A 21,855-nucleotide genomic window follows, 5' to 3' on the forward strand; every position below is an offset into this window, starting at 1 on the left:
ATCGCTGCAGTAATAGGTGGGCGCGATATTTAAATGGATTCGCAGCGCTGGGCTATCGCATCGTGCGTTGATTACCGAATTCAATAAGTACAGAAGGTTTGAAATGAATCTAGTCCCCGCATAAATGCTATCCTCGCAAGTAACACTTTGAAATCAAATTTGAAATGTGCGCGCAATTTGGTGTTGGCGTCATACAAGTTTGACTGTACTGCACTTTCAAATTCAGTATTTTTCACTGTTCAGTATTTTTTCATGGCATTTAGTGGGTCACCCTAGGTTGCCATTCGCACAAATGCGTTGGCAAAACAAATAGTTGTCTGTTTTTAATTTTTAGATCTTAGGAAACACAATCAAGCAACTAAATTACTTAGGAAATGCGCTTGACAACGCTGTGGCAGAACCGCTCGCCTGGCGACCGCCATCTGAGTACATACTTTTGCTTTGCGGCGGTGCGTCTGCTGCTCGTCTTTGTGCCCCAACTGGGCTACGTGCATCCGGATGAGTTCTTCCAGAGCGTGGAGGTAATGACTGGTGAGGATTGGCTACTGCAGTGTCCTTCGGCAAATGTAACTAGTCCTCCACTTCACAGGCGATCACTTTCGGCTGGAGCATACGCGCACCTGGGAGTTCAACAACTCCCTGCCGGTGAGGTCAATCGTTCTGCCCTTCGCTCTGCTCCGGATTCCCTGGAGCTTCTACGAGTTCGTTGCCGAGTGCCTGAAGGCCTGGTGGCAACTGGAGCTGCTGGGCACCTACGCGTACGTGGTGTTCCCCCGGCTGATTTACACTCTGATCTCCTTTAGCAACGACTACTGCTTGTTCCGCATTTGCCGGTTGTACGGACTCCGATTCGAGATACGCCTCTTGGCAATGGGCAGCTCCTGGATTCTTCTCGTCTTCGGCACGCGCACCTTCTCCAACAGCCTGGAAATGGCCATGTGCTCCTGGCTGCTCTGCTTGGTATCGGAATGCATGTTGCGCACGAACACGGTGGTGTACAAAAAGGAGTTTCTGGAAGAGAAGTACGACAAGGCGGAGTCCATCAGCGAAAGGGTGCGCATTTGGAAGCTGAAGAACTCCCTGCCCGCGCACAATCTGCAGCACCTAATGGCCATGTCAACCATTTGCGTAGCTGGCGTGTTCAATAGACCTACATTCCTGCTCTTTGGAGCACCGATGGTCTTCTTTTGGCTGCTGCGAGGCATGGGAACCAGAAGCATCACCTTCAGGGACTTTAATCTGCGCATTGCTCTCTTCTGCTTGTGCGCCTTGCCTGCTCTAGTACTGTTTATATTCTGCGACTCACTGTACTACCAGCACTTGACCCTCGGAGAACTGCACATGATGCACTTGAGCATCGACAACTTTGTCTTCACGCCCTGGAACTTCATAAAAGCCAACCTGGATTCGGCACAGACGGCCAGCCATGGAGTCCACCCATGCTATGTCCACCTGATGGTCAACATGCCAATGCTGTTCAACGTCCTTGCCTTGGCTTCGCTGGGAGCCTTCGCACAGTTGCTGCTCAGATTCTTCCGGGCGGAATATCAGGTGCTGCCGCGTTTCCAAAGCATCGTGTCATTGATGTCGGGGGCCATATTTGTGCCCCTCTTCTTTCTTTCCCTGATCAATCACCAGGAGCCGCGCTTTCTCCTGCCAGTCACATTTCCCCTCATTCTGCTTCATGCGCCCAAACTAATCACAGGATTTAGTGCCAAGTATCCCTTCCAAAAGGACCACCCACTCTTGCGCTTGTTCTACGACAAACTGCTTTCGAGCAAAGCTTCTGGTCCCTATTTGCTGAAGATCTGGTACGTAAGCAATGTGGCGCTGACCCTGTTCTTTGGCTTCATCCACCAGGCGGGCGTTTATCCCTTGGCGGCGGACATTTCACATGTGATTGCCACTAAGCCGGCAGCAACGCACGTTCATCTTATAACATCGCACATATACAGCCTGCCCTTGCACCTGATCAACATACCCAGTTCGAGGGTACTGCACTTTAACCGCCTGACTCACCAGCGATATCGTCGTCCAAGAGACTTTTATATGTACGAGTACGGAGGCCTACCCTTGGATTCCCTGCTGCAGAAGGTAAAACTCATCAGTGGGAGCTGCGAGGTGAAGAAGTCGGGACCAAGTCGGCGGCGCTACAAACTGTATTTGGCCATTCCGGCGTCACTAAGTGCAGATCTTCACGAGGCTTTAGTACACTCGAATGCCTCCAGCTACCTTAACTTCGAACTGCTAAAGGTGTTCTATCCACACCTCTCCACGGAGGCGTTCCCTCACCTTCAGGGCAGGCATCCGTGCGATGTGGATGCTCCTCATTGGGCGCACGATGATCTGCGGGGCACTTGCTCCGCGGAGCAGCTGCCAGCGTTTAGCTTCGCCTACCTGAACAAGCAATTCAGCTCCTTCGTCCATCAACTAGGACTGGCGCTCTACGAGATCGATGTGACGCGCAACAAGCCGCGGTCTGTAGTAATAAAGAAGGCCTCCATGACGGAAACCGCGGCGTAGTCTTCACTTCTTGGCCAGTCCAAGTGCCTTATACCAAAGTTCTAGGTTAAGATTAACTATTTATTGTAACTTAAGTCTCGTGAATCACAACTTTCGCGATACAAAATACTCTTGTTAAGCTTGACTTCTGTAAACATTCCCAATATGTGCACAGCAAACTTGAAATTTTGAATATGGCTAGTCATTACCAAATATTCCCTTGATCTTAAGATTCATTCCATACAAACTAACATATAAGGACAATAATACAGAGTGACCACAGATAAATAGAGCAGCCAAGACTTAAATCCTATATAAAAGGTGAGTTTGGTCTTCGCCAGAAAACCACTTAACATGTTCCATCTAACAATCAGTAGCCAGAATCGTAATTCTGTCCATTTCAGTTGTCGAACGCTGGAAAAAAGTAATCCATTTGACACGCCGTTGGCACTTAATTCCCAACAAACATCTGAGGCGTGGGGCGCGGCATCCGCGTTCATTGAACGTTACCCGGCAGAGATCTCGTTGCGGACGCAATTGTGTTCTGATTTAGATTTTGTGTTTGGGCCGCCTAAGCCGTAAACCCGTTTTGGCAATGAGGCGACAATTGGCCTATAAAATGCTGGACCATTTTGGCCAACAGCATCAGTCACCGACGAACCAACCAAACCAATCTACAAAATCAACATGAAGGTATGTGTCACTTGCCTATTCGGGATGTTCACCCACTAAAGGATACTTCTTGCTCTTCATCCAGTTCCTTATCTGCTTGGCCCTCTGCATCGCCGCCGCCCAGGCTGGCTTCATCGCCTCTCCGGTGACCACTTATGCCGCTGCTCCAGCATATGCCGCCTCCTACGCTGCTCCCGTGGCTTACAGCGCCCCAGTGGCCACCTATGCCGCTGCTGCACCAGCCTACTCCACCTACGCCGCCGCCGCTCCTGCCTACTCGACCTACGCCGCCGCCGCCCCTGCCTACTCCACATACGCTGCCGCCGCTCCCGCTTACACCGCCTCGGTGTACAGTGCTCCGGCCTACACCGCTCCTGTGACTACCTATGCTGCTGGTGCCGCATACGCCGCTCCCGTCACCACCTACTCTGCTCCGGCCATCGTCAGCCCCATCCTGAAGAAGAAGTAATCGCGTACTATCATTGAGCCATCCCAAACGATCCGATAAACTAAATAAAACGCCAATCTAAGCGAAATTCTATTCGTCTAAGGTCATCTAAGAAACTAGGTGCAAGGTGGAGAACTTTCAGGAGTAAACTTCATTTGGAACGACCGACGACGGGTCAATTGACTCGATGGCATCACTTAAATTTGCTACAGATAGTTTCTTTATTAACGCTTGTTAAATGCCTTAAACATATTGAAACGCCACTATAGCTACAATTTACTTAAGATCTAGGGAGTGCTACAAGCGAAATACAAAACAAATCGCATATTCGAGATGTGGGACACGCGATCTCAGATGGACTCATTGGAGATTGTGGCTCAGATACATGGGACTCTTCGGCGCGTCGACCTCCTCGAAGTCAAAGTCCTCGGTTTCGTCCTCGTTCCAGCGCACCGTGCGATCACTACTGAATATTGTCGGTTCGGTGGAGTTGCGGGGAGAAAAAGCAAGTTCAGAATATATAGACTTTGTCGCTGTGAACACAATAAGAATTTGTGTGTGATTTGGTTGGTACTCTGTCCCTGGCATGTGCTCAAGATTCGATCAAATTAATCAAAAAACCAAAAGTCAAATCAAAAAACAAACTCATTGGCAACAGAATACGGTTAATAACGTTGGTAGAACCTGTTCAAGCCGGCCGCTGGCGGAGGAGGGGGTGGAGGTGCGCCCCTGGGCGGAGTGCGTCGCGCGCTGAAAGATAGTCAATAGTGGTTGTTATTGAAGGAGTTATCATTACCCCATTGTTCGAGGTGCCACAAAAATCTCTGACCATTTCCTATAGAAATTTTTTCTGACGAATCACTTTGGTCATGGTGCCACATATATTTCATTCATAGATTGGTGAAACTCCGAATGTATCTCCTCTAGGCTATAGAGATTTCTGCAACACTCATATCTTCCCAGAAACTTACGCCGCCACGTCCGCATCCAAATGGCCTCCAGCACCGTATGCATCGCTGTCGTCCAAGTCGAACTCATCGGTGCCGGTTCGCTGGCTGCAGGTGATACAAGGTTGGTTAGTCCTGTCTTTCAGAGAAGAATAGCTGAGCTAATGGGTTGGGTGAGGCTGGTGGTTGAGTGGGTGGTGCAGTGAGCTCTAACTGGGTGCGTTTTTATTCTGGGTTCCGGGACTGAGACACTCACAGGCGCTGATTCCGCTTGTTGACAATGTCCTGCACAGCTCGGGCGGTCAACGACACCTTGCTCTTGAGACGCATCGGCGTCCGGGGCATCGGAATGGCGGCCGGAATGTCCGAATTTACGCTGAGCACGGGAGTTATGGGTCGCCGGATCGCTTCACTGCTAGCTCTATCCGCATTGGTACTACGTCTGGCATGCACAGAGGGGGCAGAGAGTGAGTGGGTGGCGGACCTCGAGGAGGAATCGGGAGCACCGGGGGTCACTTACAACTTGGGCTTAGTACGGAGATTGGAGCGATGGCTGCGCGGATCGGGCCTTTGTTCGGGGCTGACACTGGACTGGTTATGAGCGCGGCTTTGGTTCTGAACCTGGTTTTGGGTCTGGGCTTGCCAGCCTCTGTCGTCGTGGGCATCCTCAAAGTCGAACTCTTCGGTGCCTTGACGGCGACTTCAGGTGAATGGGGGAGAAAAGTCAGAAGGGTATCTAAGATGGCTAAGGGACCTCGACTTACAGGGGCGTCTTGGCCTTATTGCGCGATTGCCAAATATTGAGTATCTTTCTAGTCTGACTGCTCTCGCGATCTCGCTCTCGAGAGTTGGCCCTACTGGGTCCGCTGGACGAGCCCCAATTGTCATCCTCGGGGTCATGGCGCCTGACATATGCAACGTGATGAAATGAGATGCGGTGGCTCATCCGACGATAGCTACTCACAGTTGCTGGCGACTGCGGCTGCGCACTGGCGTGTTCATGGCGGACGCGTCACGGCCCCTGCTCAATTCCCGCTCCCGACTTCGCTGATCCCGCTCCCGCACCCGCTCCCTGTCCGATTCCTGGCGTCGCTGTGGCGGCGGCTGCTGCTGCTGCTGTCTTGACGGGGTGGATTCTTCGTCTGCCAGATCAAGTGTTTCTTCAGTGGCAGTCCGTCTTCTGTAATGTTATGGAGTATCAGTCCGTAGGTAAGAAATGAGGAGAAAGAGGACTTGATCCTTTTATGTGGGCTTAACAGAAAACAGCTCTTACAAAGGTGGTTTCGGTCTCGCCGTGCTGCTGGTGCTCCTCTCCCGGCTCTGGTCCCTCTTTCCGCTCCGCCCGCTTGTCGCTGAACTGCTCGTCCGTTGCTTCTTCCGGCCGCGACTTCCGCTCCTCTGCTCATGCTCCGGACTCCGGTCGCTCCTCCTGTGCCTGCCCTTGCTCCGCGCCTGAGCCGCCTGCATCACATTCAGCCGCGTTTGAACCGTGATCAGGTTGAGGCCCACCGGAGTGCCAATAGCCCAGAGAAGCAGTGTAAGGAAGATGAAGAAGGTGAGGCCGTTGATGAAATCCACCATGTTGCGGCAGAGGAAGGTGCGGCTGGCGTCGAAGGTGTCGTAGAAGGGTCGGCACTTGGTCGTAGTGTCGCCCAGCTGGGACTCCATGGTTGCCTTACTGGTGGTCAAGTAGGCCTTCAAGCTGGTGGGGGGTTAAATATTTGTGAATACTCGATACACATACAAATATAAAGCAGTCCGCCTGCAACTAAAATTTGAATTCAATGTGTTTAATGTGTTTATGTACTTAAAATCTGTGCAACCATATTTTGCTTTTGAATGGCCAATGATAACAAATAAGACTCTAAATACCATTGTATTGTTTATTTGCCATATTGCCTGAGGAGCTCTGTACTTCATAAGTGGCTGCAACAATTTCAAACTCAGTCCCAACTGCACAGTGAGCACATTTGGCTTAAAAGGATAAAGGTTATTTGGGTAGAATGCTTAGCATTCCTGCCCCGTTCACCTAGTGCTCTTCATAAGAGTGGTGGTGCGTCCGTGTGGCAGACGCAAGTGGACACTTGGAAAAACACTAAAAATGCAATCATGACACTTGGCAAACTTAATCAAACGATTAGGACTTTCAATTATCTGATAAAGCCGGAAACTATGTGCTCTGTTCCCAAGAGCACAACTGCAATTGTTTGAGTTGTTTGCCCCTCCGCTGGTTGCGCAAGAGCAACACAATAATACAACTCAAACATGCAGACAGACCGAGAATTCAGCACCAAGTGCCCCAGGCACTCGGAAGGGAAAAGTGGCTAAATGGCAGACTCTCGGGGGGGTTTCCACTATCGGGACTAAATTGCTGTGACTTTGCCGCAATTAAGAACAATGATTCTAGGTCGGTACTTAGACAGTGTGGTAATACTACTGAATTGCAAGTGCATTATATCTCACCGATCCCTGTAGTCCCGTGTCATGTTGTGGCATATCTCCCCGGCCTTGTTCTCTAGGTAGCTCTGGATGCTCTTGAGGTGGTTCAGAGTCTGGTTGACCTGCTTGGCCCAGGGATCGCGCTGTAGCTCCAGGGCCGTCAGGTGGTAGAGAATCTCGTTCTGCAGGTTCTCCAGCGGCTGGAGAATCGAGGCCTGCAGCCGCTTGGATCGGCTGCCCAGAGTGGTCATACGCGAGGAGGTAGCCACGTCCTGAATCTGACGACACAAAGCGGATGAGTGAGTGGATTGCGATATTATGTAGTTCACGTAGCCCGCGCACTCCAAGCTCATTTTAATTGAAACTAATCAGAGGGTGTTGCACTCACCTGCAAGGCCACCCGCTGCATCTGATCAATGAACGTGGCCAAATCCTTTTCGGGCGTGGGCGCACCAACGCTGCTGCGGTACGTGGTCAAATTGAACGAGGACGTCTGCAGCATGTTATCCAAAATGTTCTGCACGGATTGCGTGAGCGACAGGAGCGTGCGGCCGGACACGGAGATGGCATCGATGGCGGTGGACACTTTGGGGAACTGCCTCAGGTCGGCGATTTTGCTGGTGTTCACGAACGCATCCAATTGAAAGACATTGTACGATGCTTGATTTTGCTCGCAGCCCCTGTGTTGTGTCAAAGAAGTGTCAAAAGATTGGCCTTAGCTGGTTTGTTGGGGCCGCAAACCCCCATATGCCCACAATATCTACGGGGTGGGGCGAGGGTGGTTAGTGCCTCCCTGCAAAGTCGGCAGTTTATGCCCCTAGTCTATCTCCGTCGCATCTCCACATCTCTGCCGCCTGCATGTGCATTTTGTAGCTGCTCGGATAATTGGAATCGTGCTTAAAATTTGCGGTTACAAGTGGGTGGCACTGGTTGGCAGTGGGTGCTCGGTGGTCAGTGGTTAGTGGGTGGCGGCCGAGTGGGTGGTGCGTGCGGCTGGTTGAATTGGCATTGGTGTGTTCCCTGCAAAATTAAGTGCCATGTGGCTACCAAATTTCACTGGGCTTTCAAAACTTTGTGGCGCAGGCCGACTGCTCTGTTCCCTGGCCTGTTCTGGTACGGACCCTTGAGTTCCGAACGGAATGGAGGATGGAACTTGGAAGCCGAGCAACTTAGAGAGAAAGTGCGTTGCGGCTGCCCAAGTTTCAGTGGGGAAAGTTTGGGAGTGCCAACAATAATCACAGAAATGGGTAATCACAGTGGAATCGATTAGGAGCCACCATTTTGGCAAGGACTGGATTGGAAGGATTTTGGAATGTGCAGCCAAGCGTTTCGGAAAGGCAATAATGGAACGTAGAAATTACAGACAACTATAGTGCTTAATCAGGGAAACAAAAAAGGCGCCTTTCGGCATGGTTTACCATTTCATAAATCCAAGAAAAACTAAACATTAAGAACATTGTACGTACTATGCCTGTCTAACTTCCCACTTAACTGCAAATCGATGCAACCATAAAAACTGGCGTATGTTCATTTTTCCCACGGAGAGCAGGAAAAATCGGTCTTTGGGGGCAATCAAAATTACAGGCACGTACAGTATCAAAGTAATTGGATAACCAAATTCGTTACTTCGACGCTGGAATGTTGGGCTTCAACTTTGACTACCTGGGAATCTGGATACACACGTGCGGTTAGTGGACGTGGACTCACCTGAGGGCCTGGCCCAGACCAACGTTGACCACCGACCGATTGACGCCGACAGGACGCAGTAGCTCTCCGATGATGCCGGTCTGTGGCTCCCGGGCGTATGCGTAACCCGGCTTGTCCAGCAGCTTACCCAGCATGTTGTAGTCCTCGTCGTAGAGTGATCGGCAGACAAAGACCTCGGCATTACCGCCCACGGCCAGGGAAAACACCCCGAAAATGGTGAGGCAAATGCTGGCCAAGCAGATGAGCATCACGGCGATGAAGAAGACCACGCCGGACTTGGCATTCGATTCGCAGAGGAAGCAGCAGTAGGACATCAGCATGAAGAGCATTACCCACACTATCACCGTGCCGGCAATCCAGCCCACACTCCAGTAGGCGTCTGCCCACTCCTTCAGCTCGTTATAGGCGGGCTGCAGGGATGACCAGGTGTCCTCCAGCCGCCGGAGCAGTCCATTTACCGTAGAGGTCAGTTGCTGGGCATTAGCAGTCGTCCGGTGGCGAATGCTGGCCAACTGCTCCAATGTATCTGCAGGTAAGTAAGAGCCAATTCAATTAGCATCCACAGACCAGAACCCGATGACACTAATTAATATTGGGGGCTAGACTTGAGCAACTTATGTGGCTACACGAGAAGAAACTCGAGGTGTACTTGCACTTGTCTCAGTCCAAGTATTTCAATACGAGAATTATGAGGGTTATGAAATTATTATGCTTTTATCTAACTCCAAATCCTTTCTTGATTCATGAATCTCATCATTATAATATTCCCAATTTTTCCTGTGCACTCAGCTGAATGTTTAGGAAATTGCATTGCCGGATTCATGGGGTTGCCGGGAGTGGAATGTGGATGGGAAGCCTGGCACCTGTGCCATTGATTGAATTGCACACTTAGCCAGTTGGCATAATTGAGTTTGGGCCAGGGCACAATATGGATTTAGATGTAGGGCGGGCGATTAAACTTAAATATCGGAGGGTTGTGGGGCTGTAAGGCTGTGCGGCTCTGGGCTGCCCCCTTTTATTTTGATTGCTCTACTCACAGTTCCGCTCATAAGCCGTGTCATGTTTAACTTGTTGCGGGAAATTGCTGAAAATGGAACGTGACACGCCAACTTCCGATGTCAGATTTTTGACAGTGGCACCGAATTCAATTTCGCCCAAGTAGCGCATACGGAAGATGCTCTGGTCCTCTTGCAGCTGACAAATTGTCGGCGATGTCGTCGTGCCGTTGTCCAGGAAATGAGATATGGCGGTTGGAATTAGAAAAACAGTGAGGTCCAAGCGAAATGTGGGAGGAGGAGAGGAAGTCGGAGTACAAATTATTTATACGTTCAACTAGAAACGAAGGCTGGCTTTGGGGAAATGCAGTCTGCGGAATACCCTTGCTGAGCACTTGGGATACTAATGAAGGTCTTTTAAACAAGTAACACATATTGAAGCAATCTTTTGAATAGCTTTCAATCACGTGATCTCCATGAATATTGCATATTTTCGGACTTTCTGCAAGAGTATCCTTGAGTGCCCAATGGGGAACACAATAGAGCGGCGCAGACTGACAAGAACTTACAGTTTTCAGGGCGTCGACGACGCCGTTCTCCTCGAAGCTGCGTATACGCAACGTGTCGCAGAGCGGGCGGTCGCGGTACGTGCACTGGCGCTGCAGCACGGACAGCTGGATCTGCAGCTCCTCCATCCTGGCGGCCGCCTCCTGGGAGAGCTTCAGGGCCCTGCCCACCGTCTCCTGCAGCATGAGCACGCGGTAGATGAGCTCCGCGTTCGCTGACAGCGACAAATGCACGAAAATATTATTATTTGCAGCGTTATTGTAGCGTGTTTTATTTGCGGATCCGTGGGCAGATGGGTTGGGACTTGAGCTACGGATTGGGTTTGGGTTTGGGCTTGGTGAGTCAAGCAGTAGCAGAAGCCATTCCAAATTACACATTGTGTTCGATGGCGAACATAATGGAGTTGTCATCTTGGCAATTGTGTAGGAAGACTTTCGCCGGAACCGGCTGCCTCCGTTTGCATTCCCCTAATGAAATTGGGCGCAAACAATGGTTTTCGCCGAGAAACCGCTTCCAACTTATTTACCGATGGCCTGCGGTTTGGGACTCCAGAGGATTGTGATTTCAGATTTTTCAGATTGTTTGTTCTTGAGTGGAGGCTACTGCAACCGCCATGTTGGGAAATGTGATATTTAGAGCAATATTTTTAAGTGTATTTTAAATTGATGTATGATTTCTTTAATTTTATAGTACTTTTAGCTTATAATGGCGATCAAGTCCTTGTGATTAAGTGAAATCCGAAGTTGTCCGCATATTAGCATTAACTTAACTTAGAATGCACTTTAAATATAGAAACCACAATAAATTCAGAGGGGAATAGTGGATTATTTGAGCCCCACTCAAAGGTCGCACCCTTATGGGGCCGTAATTTATTGTGGCTGCTTTATTGTCATGTTTGGCCAATATGGGGGTGGTTGGTGGTGCGTAGGCCTACTGATGGTGCATGACCAACGGCGGAATTTGGGTCAAGTCCGTGAGCAGACAATCGCATGGCCATCGCTTTGCAGGGCATCGCATGGGAGCACTTAACCATCCGTACTCACCCAGGCTAAGTGTCGTCAGTGAATCATACGCCAGCTCAAGGCCAGTGTGTGCGGATATTTCCGCTTGAATCGGCTCGCCAAGGAGAACATCCACGTCTGCGGGAGAGAGATGCACACAATAAATTCAGACATCTACATCTACATCGCACTGCGGGAAAAGTTGCAGCATAATGCATGGATCGAAGGCTATAAAATGGGCGGGAGTTCGAACTCAAGTGGTCGGCGACACAAAGTTGGCCAACTTTGCCGACCGACTGTCTGGAATGACTACTGACCTTCCAGGTCTTTGACGACCCGCTCCACGGAAACGTGGAAGCCATTATCCAGTTTTTGCTTGATTTGTAGATGCGTGTCCTTCAGGAAGACCTCCACGTCGTGCACGGCTGACTTGACCATCTCGGGCGTCATCTCGATTCCGGCGGACAAGCGACTGTTGGCGTAAAAAATGCTGAAGTCGCTCAGCCTGCAAAATGGGTTTCCCCGGCATTTACTCTCCATTGCCCTCAAAAGTTAAGCTCTAAGTTTGAACGCACGTCAGCAGGATGAAGACGACCCACAGGGTGACCAGTCCGGCGCTCTTGCGACATCGTAAGCTCTCCTCCAGCGACTCGTCCCGGATGTGACAGGGTGCATTCCGTATGTGGTCGACCTCCTCCTGGGTGGAGCGACGACCGCAGCACCAGGCACACGTGGCAATCAGGGGAACCAGGGCCAGGATGGCGAACACGCTCATCAGAGCAATGAAGCCTGACTCGATTTTAATGGCCTAAAATGGGAAACAGAACTCTTACGATATGACCAAGACTCCGCTGTACAACCACTCACATTGGAGGCAAAGTCCAGCAGACTGGTATTTTTGTGTAGAACATCGCGTATGGAATCTGTAATGTCATAAACATTATTCATAGTAATACCCTAATATCATTATCTGCCTGAGGATTAACTATTAGTATATGAGTATCATCCATAGAACTAGCACAACTTAGCCCATTGTCCCATATAAAACGTCGTAAAAATAGATATTTAAACATGTATACAACTGCCTTTTATTGCACGATGGGTTCTGAAGCATCGCTGGACAACGGCTCCACCTGCTCCTCGTTCAAATGTTGGATGACCACCACGTTGCAGAGATTCGCCTGCACCAAAGTACGGGTGTCCGATTCGACGAGTTCCTGTCGCGGAAAGGCGGTCATCAGGACAAAGCTCCGGTCAGAGAACTCGGGTCTGGCAAGGCGTGCATACTGATAGAGATCCCCGACATTGTGGGTGAGATTGAAGCGTCCTGCCACACGACTCCCATCCGCCATCCTCAACTGCACGGTGGTCGTGTCGGCCCGTTCGTTGAGCTGAAGGCCTTGGGCTTCAACGGGCATTGGGCCTACGACGAGTATCTGGGGCGAGGGGCTGTTCAGCGGTCGACCTGGTCCCATGAACTGTTTCCGGGACAAGTGACGATAGGATTCGTTAGTGTGATCCTGCACGCTCAGCTGGACTCTGGGCACCCGGAGCATTTCCTCGGGGAAATCCCCCCTCAAAATAGCGCGGAGAAATCGCTCGTTTTCGGGCAGTGCATATAATCTCAACGAGCCGTCGTCCAGGGAGAATCCCTCAGACCAGAGGTGAAGGACGACTATGGTGTGCTCGTCGTCGGCCGGCTCCGTATCCGAATCCTCGGTCGCGGATCGAGGAGGCGGATTGATGGGATGGGCGCTTCCCAACCGATTGCCATGACCCCAGACCCGCAGACTGCGGTCGCTGTCGTTGTTGGTTATAGCCGGCGTGGAGCTGTTGATGTTCACCCGCTTGCCCGCCGGAGTGTCATGATCGGTGGAGCTGTCCGATGCACATGCCTGGTAGCCATCGTGGTCGCCCTCCTTCCGCCGGGATATCTCACTCAGCAGGGAATGGAGATCCCGATTGCTCTCATTCGCTTGCGAGTGCTCGGAGGACTTCTCGGGCTCTTGCTTTTTGGAAACCGCCTCCGATTCGTAGGTGCTGCTGGCTACCTCCAGGGACCAGTTGTTGGAGCTCAGATACTGACGGGCCACCTCCTCACGCACCCCATGCCGTTTCATGAAGGTGCTCAGCTTCTGCTCATCGGTCATCTGGGCAGGGACGAACAACCCTGGGGCTGTTTCGTCGGATTGAATTTAGAAACACATATCGTCCGAAGGGGGATCACTGTAGCTAGGCCGACTGGGGCTTTGGCTCGTTCCGAAAGTCCTTGTGGCAGCCACAGACTCTCGCCCAACATGCATTTTTAATGCCTAAAGGGTCAGGGACGAGGCTAAGACTACTAAGGGATTAGTGCCATTGAAACTATTTAATTCAAGCTTGTTTTAAACGTAATACCAAGCCCTGTAGCACTTCGAAAAAATATTTTGTATAGAAAACTATCAGAAAGAATTTTATTAAAGGTCCTTTGCTAAAATAAAATATTAAAGTAGTTTTGGGCGAATGTAATAGCTATCATAAGGACACCACTAATAAAACATTTAAAGAAAATCCGAATACGAATCGACATAATTTATGCGGACACAAGTTTTTCCCTGTGCACAATTTATATGAGGTCTTCCATCTGGGTTGAATAACTTGCCCACCTATCAAAGGCTCTCCTGAATTTACATCTCTAATGCCTTCATTGTTGGCAAGCAGACGTTCTGAATACCAGCCCACACACCTGGAAACCCTTTCCCCGATATCATTCGATCCTACACGGGCACAAGGATGCAGGACCACGCCCTCTGCGAGGGGCGGACATGGAGGGACTTACCCAGCGGCAATTCCTCGGGCGTGATAAGCGATAAAAATTCACTAACGTAGGTGAATATAAATGGTCCTGGCGCAATGTCCATGCCTGGTATGCTGTAGGTAAAAAATGTGGCTGGCGTCGTTGTTGGCGGCGCCGTTGTTGTTGTTGTGGCTAATGCTATTGTGGATCCGGTCAGGGCGGACGTGGTGGGTCCTCCAAGGGATGCGAAGCCCGCCGACATCGCTGCTGATGACGAGGACATAATTGTTGTTGCGGCTGGCGTTGGCAGTGTTAGATTGCGCTGGTCCATCTTCGGCCGGATGGCTTGGTTCTCCGCCCTGCGAATGAATTAATGCGGAACAGGCATGGCCATGAATAGTCGGGTAGAGCGCGGGAGCGCGGAGAGGCGGAGGGGCAGAATGGAGCTGAGCCGTATCGGGCCAAACAAAAACCAAACACTCACATGGTGCCCCGGAGAATGCTGTAAAATATTCCCGGAATTTTATGTTCCAATTATGCATTCATATGTATGTTCCTACGCTTCGGGTTCCAAAAACACCCAAGTAACTAGCTGGGCCCCTAGTAACTCACGAAGATTATGTGACATTCGCCAAATTAATGAATATTGCAGCTTCGTGGGGAATTCTCACATATTTCCCACACAAATTGTTTCTGTGGTACCTAAATTTTGTTTATTAAATACGAAGTGACCTAACCCCACTAGGAGCGGTCTGTATGTAATCTTCATCAAATTACGTATACGCCGCGTATGTTACACATTCTGCAATGTTTCACTATCAGGATAAGATATATGTCACATACTAATAAACAAAAGTACAATAAAATATCATTTAAATATTGATATTGATTACTTTACAAAGCAGCTTGGTTTGCTTTATTAAGCATACGCAGCGTGGGCGGGAACTGAATTCCCGCCAAGGTTCTGTTCCATTTAAGTGGCGTCCCTGAATGTCGCCGTGAATTGAATTCTTCACCTCTTAATTCTATTAATTTTCATTTCAGTTCTCGCTTTGTTGCAATCTTGTGCTGTCTTTGCCCTTTCCAATGCTGTCAACACACAATCGAGCTAAAAATCGAGCAAACTAGCTAGCCAAAGGGTCTCTCTTTCACCTCCTGCAGTGCACACATCAATGGGTAATGACTTTCAGAGACTGTAAAATCACTCTTTCACTGTTTTCTCTTTTCTATTTTTCGGTTCTGGGAGCAGACATCTCTTTCGGGCCTGGACAAGTACGGACACCCCGGCAGAAGCCCCTCAAGTGGCCGTTGCAAGCCCAACTCATTTGTTTTCCTTGACAATACCACGTTCGCCGTTTGCCGCCTTTATCGCCCATTCATGCTGGCCAATGGCCATACTAATTGCTCTGCCAGGGGACTTTCCGAATTAGACCAAACCAATACAGATGGCTGGCCGAACCTAAACAGTCTTGAGCTAGAAAGTGGGTCATTAAAACTCGATACGCCGATGCATTGCGTCCCCACCCCGTTCGCATACGTGTGTGTGTATGTGCGTATGTTCGTATGTATGTGCCATCTCCATCTGTATGCTCTGTATGTGACCGCATGTGCGATTATGTTAGCCAAGTGGACACGAGTCAAGGCGCTCGAATGGGCTGGCCAAGCTCTTCGAAGGCAACTCGATACGCAATGTGCGGACTTGTTGTCGGCTATTATCTCCCTATTATTGTAGCCATTTCTCTCCTTGTTAGAAAGATATTAGTGAAAGCCGTTCAATGATAACAGGAGGAGTATTATGGATCGAGGTGGCAGAGTTCAATGCATTGGGTCACGCCGAGTAAAAGGCTTTCAGAACGGCTTAGAGTGGAGTTATTCACGTTACTAACGGTACGGTGGATAATAAAAGAAGTTCGATAATGGTTGTGCGGCAGCTCATGGGTGAAGTGGTACTTAGCTAGTACAAAGCAAATTTCATCGAATTCCAAAGTTGAGTGCATTCTTTTAGGCGCAACTTTCAAAGATGCAGTAAGCAATTGAGTGTTGCATACTTACTGGCGCCCAAATTATTGTTGAAATACCAAAATACCTACCAGAATGGAGTTTTGTGTGTTACCTCGTGTATAACATTGCCAACATTTAAGACCCACATCAACAAAGTCAGCAGTTAGTTCGGATTAAACATAATGAGTCAGACTTAACGCCCCAGTTTGTGCTAATGCACCGCATTCGATTAATTAACGAATTGCACGGCAAACGAACTTACGCACCTCGTTCGGGATCCCAATTAATTGATTGATGTTGAATCGGAGCCCTTTCTCTCTTTCCCTCCTCGCTAAACACTTTCACACACTTAACACAGGCAAATATGGCGTGATTATGGGTTTGACTTTGCGAACCATGCTTTTAATTGAACGTTATTTAAATTCGATTGCAATTAGTTTGATATGTTGATTCGATTCGTTTCGATTCGATTCGTTTGTTTGAACGTTTCGTTACCGAAACTCGGAATTGAGTTGAAATCGGTTCGTAATTGAGCGAATTGGAATACGGGGATACGGCTCACGTTTATTGACCGTTTGCGATTTTGCGACTATTTTTCGGTGTTTACATTGCATGCAATCAAGCCGACAATTATCACCCAATTAATTATTCATTTTCACATAATTAGTATGAATAAGGAATGTCCTGACTCGGCTTCCACCGTAATTCTACCACACAGCTCGACCAGCGTCGTCCGATGACTGAACGGTGAAAAGGTTTTAGGTCCCAATAATCGGCAAAGAAAACTTAGAAATTTTTACCTGTTTTGCCATTTACATTAAGCGAGCAGCGAGTGAAAATGCAAAAGAGGCGCATGGTGAATATAGACAGTTGGTTGCCCATTTTCTTTGCCCGGGGGAAAAGCACGTGCTGCTGAGGCGGGAAAACTACAGCCGGATTCCCCCAACTCCGGAAAAAATAATTTTTTATACCGGGTGTAAGAAAGTCATTCTTCAGCATTAGCTTGATTTAGTCAGATAGCTTATGATGAGGCAAGCGCACATATGTAATATGCATATTTGCAGATATCAAGTGAACAGTGTTATAGAATATTTGCGGGCCTGGAAAGATGCTCAGAGATTTAAGCCCCCTCTAGATGCCAGGTTATGCTGCACAGCCTGGCTAAAAGCTCTTTAGTTTTCGTGGAAATGACAAATATATCTCATAAGAACTAACGACCAATTTCGCAGTTTTGTTTGTGTTGGCGGCAGGCGCCTTGAGCTTTGCATTAAGTAGACTTTGCTTTAAACTTGCATCAACGCCAAGCCAGACAAAGTTTTGCCATCGCTGAAAGCCGAAAGCGGAGCGGGCTAAAGTTAAGCACCACGATGACGGGAATTCGAGGAGGGTCGTCATTTCTCCTGCATTTTCCCCAACATATTGTCAGTGCTCGCAGCGGGAGGCGCCCGTGACAACGACAACGAAAACGAAAACGACAACGACATTGCCTGGGCGCATCCGCGGCAGAAGTGCATTTCATGGCTAAAATTCAATTTGCCTATGATTTATGCATTTTGCGTCAGATTCGCACGCCAGTCCGGAGAGGATTTCAAACTTAAAGTCAGCCACGATGGCCCCAGCTCGGCTCCTAACCGGAAACATCCGCAAAGGTGCATCTAGTTTGGTGGTTACGATATCACCACGCCAACTTCCTGTCCCTCGGGTTCTTTGTGTGCATTTGTCGTCCTTTGTTCGGTGTATCAATGTCACATTTGGTCACAAATGACTCGAGCAGAAAGGCAACTGCGGTTCCTTTTGGTGCGACCGCCAAATGTATTACCATCAAAGGTAACTAGGCAAGGGAAAACCTTTAATAGAGGTGTATCTATGACCATGTAGTAATACATTTAATTTTCGTTGATATCTGAACTCAATGTGATGCCGCACATTCTTCTGCAATTTTCTTCGCTTTATTTTGTATATCAATTTACGAGAATCAGTAGCAAGGGAGTAAGAAAAACACGACTTAAGGATACTCTGACCCCGCAGTCGGAAAGGGATTGGATGGTGAGAAGAATCCAGTCCTTGTAGTACAGAAAGCTGAGGAACTTCATGGCCTTGCCGCCCGCGCATCCCATGTGTCCGCCAATGAGCCCGAACAGAGCCCCCTTGCACAGCAGGGGTCCGCCCATGTCCCCGGCGCAGTTCATGCTTTCTCCCACGGGTTCCGTGCACACATTGTGGTCCGCGGTGAAGGTGTCGTAGTGCTTCTGACAGAGCGAGGGCGGCCTCAAAATCACGTCCAGGTAGACCAGTTCATTCGAATATGGGCCGTGCTGGGGAGAGTGGCATTACTCCATGGCGCTGAAACAGACATGGGTTGGCTCACCTGGTATATCTGCCCCCAGCCAAGTGTGATACATGTATCGCCATAGGTCACGTTAGCCGTCTTGCGCATAAGCAGCGGGAGGACATCGTGGTTGGAGCTCTGGACGCGCTCGGAGAGCCGTAGGATGGCCAGATCGTTCTTCTTGTAGCGCTCGTACTCCGGATGGACCACCAGGCGATCCACGCTTCGGAAGTCTGATTCGTCGTAGACCGCCAGTCGTGTTATGTGTCCGAAAACCACGCGTATGCCCCGCGGATTCATCGAGGCCTTGTACCGGCTGTGGAGGATTGCTTGATTACTCGAAACCCAGTATCATCGGCTGACAATCCTGCAACTTACTCCGTCAGGCAGTGGGCGGCGGTCAGGACCGCGCGACTGCTCACAAGGACGCCGCTGCAGAAGTGATTGTCTCCCCTATGCCTCACGTAGTTCTTGGTGCGGATGGAGACCACGTGGCGGGACAGGCGGTTGCTCTTCGGCTTGTAGCCGCCGGATATCAGCATCTCAAAGGTTTCATCGCTTATGTCGCCGATCACGCCAAGATCAGCATCGGATAGCGATGTACTCAAGATAAGTCCTAAAAACACCGTCAGAATTTGCATAGCTTTTCGATTTTTAACATTAGAACAAAACTATTGAAGTTTAGGGAAATGTATATATGTATTGTAGAGTGCCAGATTCGTTTCCCAGCCAAATTTTGAGAATAAGTCTATTTTTCTAAAATACTTCTATGCTCCTATCAAACTGCTGATTAAGGCTGATTAATTGTGTGGTTCCCAAGTATTCTTCGGCAATCATATTCAAATGAATTATACTATAATCGATTAACGTGTTAACATGGGCACTGAGTTATCACAAATCAAATTTGGATGTTATGATATTAAAAAGATATATCTACAATATATAAAAGATTGGAAATGAGCATTAACCAGGTGTACACTATTATTTGGTCACTGACTAGACGTCAGTTTTGGTAGCCAAGATTGGTAGACCTCACACCCGAAATTTCGCAGTCTAGGCTCTTTTATCCTTGAGCGACTCTATTATCCTTAGAGCTATAGCTGGATACTATCCTGAGCTTATGTTATACTACCATTCTGTCCTACGCATACTATAATGCACATTCGCCGGACGTCAAGGGCCATTTTGGAGCAGCCAACCGCAACAGCAATAACAGGACCGTAAAATAAACACTTGCCTTTTTTCCATGTGCTCCAGAATTTGTGGCGAGGCAAATATTTAGCAGCTGACACTCGATGTGAGTGGCAGCTGAGGATGCCGGGCAGATGGGTATAATGCAATTTTCAGCCCCCAACAAATTAAATTCAAATTGCGGAGCGATGCAAATTTAATGAAACGCCAGCGGCAAACGGCAACGCAAAGGCAACATCGTCGACGATGGCCAAAACCAGAGGCGGAAAACCGAGACCAGAAACCAAAACCGAACCGAACAACATGGGACAGGCGCAATAACCAAAATTAAAGCCGCACTAATGAGCAGAGACAATCCCAAAAGAGTAGCGCAAATGTGCCAACTACCGGGTGGCCAAAAAGTGGGCGGGATGACCGCTTTGGGCGTGGCAGCCGCCAGAATTGTGGCCACTGGACGTGGACGTGGATGTGGATGTGGATGTGGATGTATGCGAATGTGACTGTGCTGGCATGCGGATGCAGATGCAGTTGGCAGTGTGTTGGCCAAGTGATTTTGGGCAAAGTTAAAGTGGTTTTCACACAGTTGCGACAAAATGTGCATGAAGTCACGTTCCCACTCGTACTGCAAAATGAGCTAGTCCCTCGAGTCCGTGCCCAAGACGCATCCCGGAGCTTGGCTTTAATCATGAGCTAGTTACTGCCGGATTTCGCCGGTGACGGCCTTCGATGGGTGATCTCGGTCACCGGCATGAAGCCGGAGTCCCCCAAGCAGCGCAAGGTAACGTAGCCAGACGGCCACACAGTCAGCCAGGTGATGGAGCCGTGGTTCAGGTTGAGGCGCGTCCAGGCGGCCGGAGGAAGCTGCAGGGCCCGCAGAATCAGGTAACGGATCACATTCGAGTGGCCCACGATGAGCAGGTACGAGTCGTGCTCCTGCTCCGGACTGGCCCTGAAGAAGTAGCGCCTAAAGGCGGCCTCGATCCGCGGACCATCCCTCTGATAGGCCAGGTCCAGGCTGCGGGCACTCCTCTTGGAGGGGGGATCTCCTGGGTACGGAGTGCCCTCCGGCAGCAAAGTGCAGCGCTTCATCTTCAGGGGATCGAGGTTCAGCTGCTTCAGGATGATCATGGCCGTCTCCTCGGCACGCGGCATTGTAGAGGCCACCACGTGGTCCCAGGACAAGCCCATTTCCCGCAACCTTTGCCCCGTCCGTTCCGCCTGCCGACGGCCCAGTTCCGTGAGGTGGCTTCCATTCGGGGTCCTCGTGTACTCGCCATGTCTCACCAGGATAATGTGTCGCAGGGCGGAGGACTCCTCGCCATTTGCCACCTTTTGCAGCTGCGGCTTGTCCAAGTCCCAATGGTGCCGCCAGGCGCCACTGGCCAAAGGTTCAATCGCCCGCCCCTTACCCCCTTGTGCTCCACCTGATAACATGGAGGGTTCCAGGCCATCGAACAGCCGGATGGCAAAGTAGGTGACCAGGGATCCGCAGCTCATGGCGCCCACCGAGCGCCAAAGGGCGGTGTATTTCATGGCAGACGTGGGATTCAGATTTATCAAAGTATATATTCAAATCGTACCAAAATCGGGCTACTACGATCTAAGCCCAAACTAAAGTTAAAAGTCGTTGCGAGGTCCATTGTTCAAGAGGTAAAAGGAATTGTACATTGTGTTTATACATAAATATATAAAGGTGTATTGTGTCCTAAAATTATTCTGAACGTTAAGTCCCGTTCATCACTCAATTAAAACCTTTTAAAGAGTATAAATTATTGGCTTAATTCCATTGCAATGGCAATCAACTTGACTCCTCAGTGGGTTTTGTCGCACTTTTAAAAGTTTATTCAGATTCAGATTCGAGTTCCCCGTTCTTGATTAGCATTCAAGGCACGAGGAAGGAGCTTGAAAGAGTTAAGAAAGTGGACTCCTGAAAGGTTTTGGTCAACTTTTGTGTCAAAGTTGTTTTACCCTCGGCAGGATACTCGAGACCAACTTTCGAGCGGCAAACTTTACGCCCTCCACAATCGGGCGGCCAGAGCCCAAGTGAGTTGGCAAGGTGATGCTCTGGAAAACGCATTCGAATGGGAAATCTCCTGCAAATGAGCTCCACTTTAAGACTGGGCGCTCGGCGTTTAATTTCTGCCACTCAGACGGAAAAGGGAAACTGCCTATCATTGGCTAAACCACTTTGTCCAAGTTCTTGCCTCATTTAATTCCAGAGCCCAGTGCCGGGGACTGCGTCATGGCCACGAGGAATGTGGGCACCAACGGCATATCCAC

General features: G+C 49.5%; 6 protein-coding genes across 10 annotated transcripts; 2 read left to right on the top strand and 4 right to left on the bottom strand.

Moving 5' to 3' along the window:
- Positions 1-281: 281 nt before the first annotated feature.
- CG45069 (uncharacterized protein) lies at positions 282-3,707 on the top strand. Of its 2 annotated transcripts, NM_001299913.1 has the most exons (4): positions 282-531; positions 590-2,823; positions 2,907-3,195; positions 3,260-3,707. In NM_001299913.1, the coding sequence occupies exons 3-4, from the start codon at positions 3,190-3,192 to the stop codon at positions 3,641-3,643; spliced, it is 390 nt and encodes a 129-aa protein (NP_001286842.1). In that variant the 5' UTR covers positions 282-531; positions 590-2,823; positions 2,907-3,189; the 3' UTR covers positions 3,644-3,707. The 2 variants fall into 2 exon arrangements, with proteins under 2 accessions (NP_001286842.1, NP_001286841.1); NM_001299912.1 differs by lacking the exons at positions 282-531; positions 590-2,823 and having other exon boundaries at positions 3,147-3,195.
- Positions 282-3,707, top strand: PIG-Z (Phosphatidylinositol glycan anchor biosynthesis class Z). The gene is made up of 4 exons (NM_001299911.1): positions 282-531; positions 590-2,823; positions 2,907-3,195; positions 3,260-3,707. Exons 1-2 carry the CDS (start codon positions 375-377, stop codon positions 2,521-2,523), a joined length of 2,091 nt encoding a protein of 696 aa, NP_001286840.1. The 5' UTR covers positions 282-374; the 3' UTR covers positions 2,524-2,823; positions 2,907-3,195; positions 3,260-3,707.
- Positions 3,708-3,821: 114 nt separating this feature from the next.
- prom (prominin) lies at positions 3,822-16,799 on the bottom strand (the record flags this gene model as incomplete). 4 transcript variants are annotated; one of them, NM_001144282.2, is made up of 19 exons in its annotated part: positions 16,322-16,799; positions 14,097-14,413; positions 12,146-12,201; positions 11,854-12,086; positions 11,596-11,783; positions 11,321-11,416; positions 10,280-10,491; positions 9,753-9,909; positions 8,716-9,241; positions 7,397-7,688; positions 7,033-7,286; positions 5,843-6,271; positions 5,534-5,749; positions 5,334-5,474; positions 5,090-5,269; positions 4,826-5,011; positions 4,594-4,677; positions 4,307-4,372; positions 3,822-4,085 (listed from the first exon to the last, which is right to left on the bottom strand). In NM_001144282.2, exons 2-19 carry the CDS (start codon positions 14,383-14,385, stop codon positions 3,983-3,985), a joined length of 3,708 nt encoding a protein of 1,235 aa, NP_001137754.1. In that variant the 5' UTR covers positions 14,386-14,413; positions 16,322-16,799. The 4 variants fall into 4 exon arrangements, with proteins under 4 accessions (NP_001137754.1, NP_001286843.1, NP_001137753.1 ...); NM_001299914.1 differs by lacking the exon at positions 4,826-5,011; NM_001144281.2 differs by lacking the exons at positions 4,826-5,011; positions 5,090-5,269; positions 5,334-5,474.
- On the bottom strand, positions 12,338-13,514 carry CG42383 (uncharacterized protein). The gene has a single exon (NM_079123.2). It carries the CDS (start codon positions 13,426-13,428, stop codon positions 12,367-12,369), a length of 1,062 nt encoding a protein of 353 aa, NP_523847.2. The 5' UTR covers positions 13,429-13,514; the 3' UTR covers positions 12,338-12,366.
- A 1,190-nt stretch (positions 16,800-17,989) lies between the features above and the next one.
- On the bottom strand, positions 17,990-19,111 carry CG15873 (uncharacterized protein). The gene is made up of 3 exons (NM_138066.4): positions 18,763-19,111; positions 18,424-18,700; positions 17,990-18,370 (listed from the first exon to the last, which is right to left on the bottom strand). The coding sequence occupies exons 1-3, from the start codon at positions 19,023-19,025 to the stop codon at positions 18,017-18,019; spliced, it is 894 nt and encodes a 297-aa protein (NP_611910.2). The 5' UTR covers positions 19,026-19,111; the 3' UTR covers positions 17,990-18,016.
- Positions 19,112-19,755: 644 nt separating this feature from the next.
- Positions 19,756-21,145, bottom strand: Pgam5-2 (Phosphoglycerate mutase 5-2). The gene has a single exon (NM_138067.2). The coding sequence runs from the start codon at positions 21,106-21,108 to the stop codon at positions 20,266-20,268; it is 843 nt and encodes a 280-aa protein (NP_611911.1). The 5' UTR covers positions 21,109-21,145; the 3' UTR covers positions 19,756-20,265.
- Positions 21,146-21,855: the final 710 nt, after the last annotated feature.

Source organism: Drosophila melanogaster, chromosome 2R, assembly GCF_000001215.4.
Source record: "Drosophila melanogaster chromosome 2R".
Classification (NCBI taxonomy): Eukaryota; Metazoa; Arthropoda; class Insecta; order Diptera; family Drosophilidae; genus Drosophila; species Drosophila melanogaster.

Coding starts and splice junctions, on each gene's coding strand:
- CG42383 (NM_079123.2), bottom strand. CDS start 13,428: ATGACCGATGAGCAGAAGCTGAGCACCTTCATGAAACGGCATGGGGTG.
- CG15873 (NM_138066.4), bottom strand. CDS start 19,025: ATGCAAATTCTGACGGTGTTTTTAGGACTTATCTTGAGTACATCGCTA. Junction 18,701..18,762: donor GCCGCCCACTGCCTGACGGA/GTAAGTTGCAGG, acceptor AATCCTCCACAG/CCGGTACAAGGCCTCGATGA. Junction 18,371..18,423: donor GCTGGGGGCAGATATACCAG/GTGAGCCAACCC, acceptor CACTCTCCCCAG/CACGGCCCATATTCGAATGA.
- Pgam5-2 (NM_138067.2), bottom strand. CDS start 21,108: ATGAAATACACCGCCCTTTGGCGCTCGGTGGGCGCCATGAGCTGCGGA.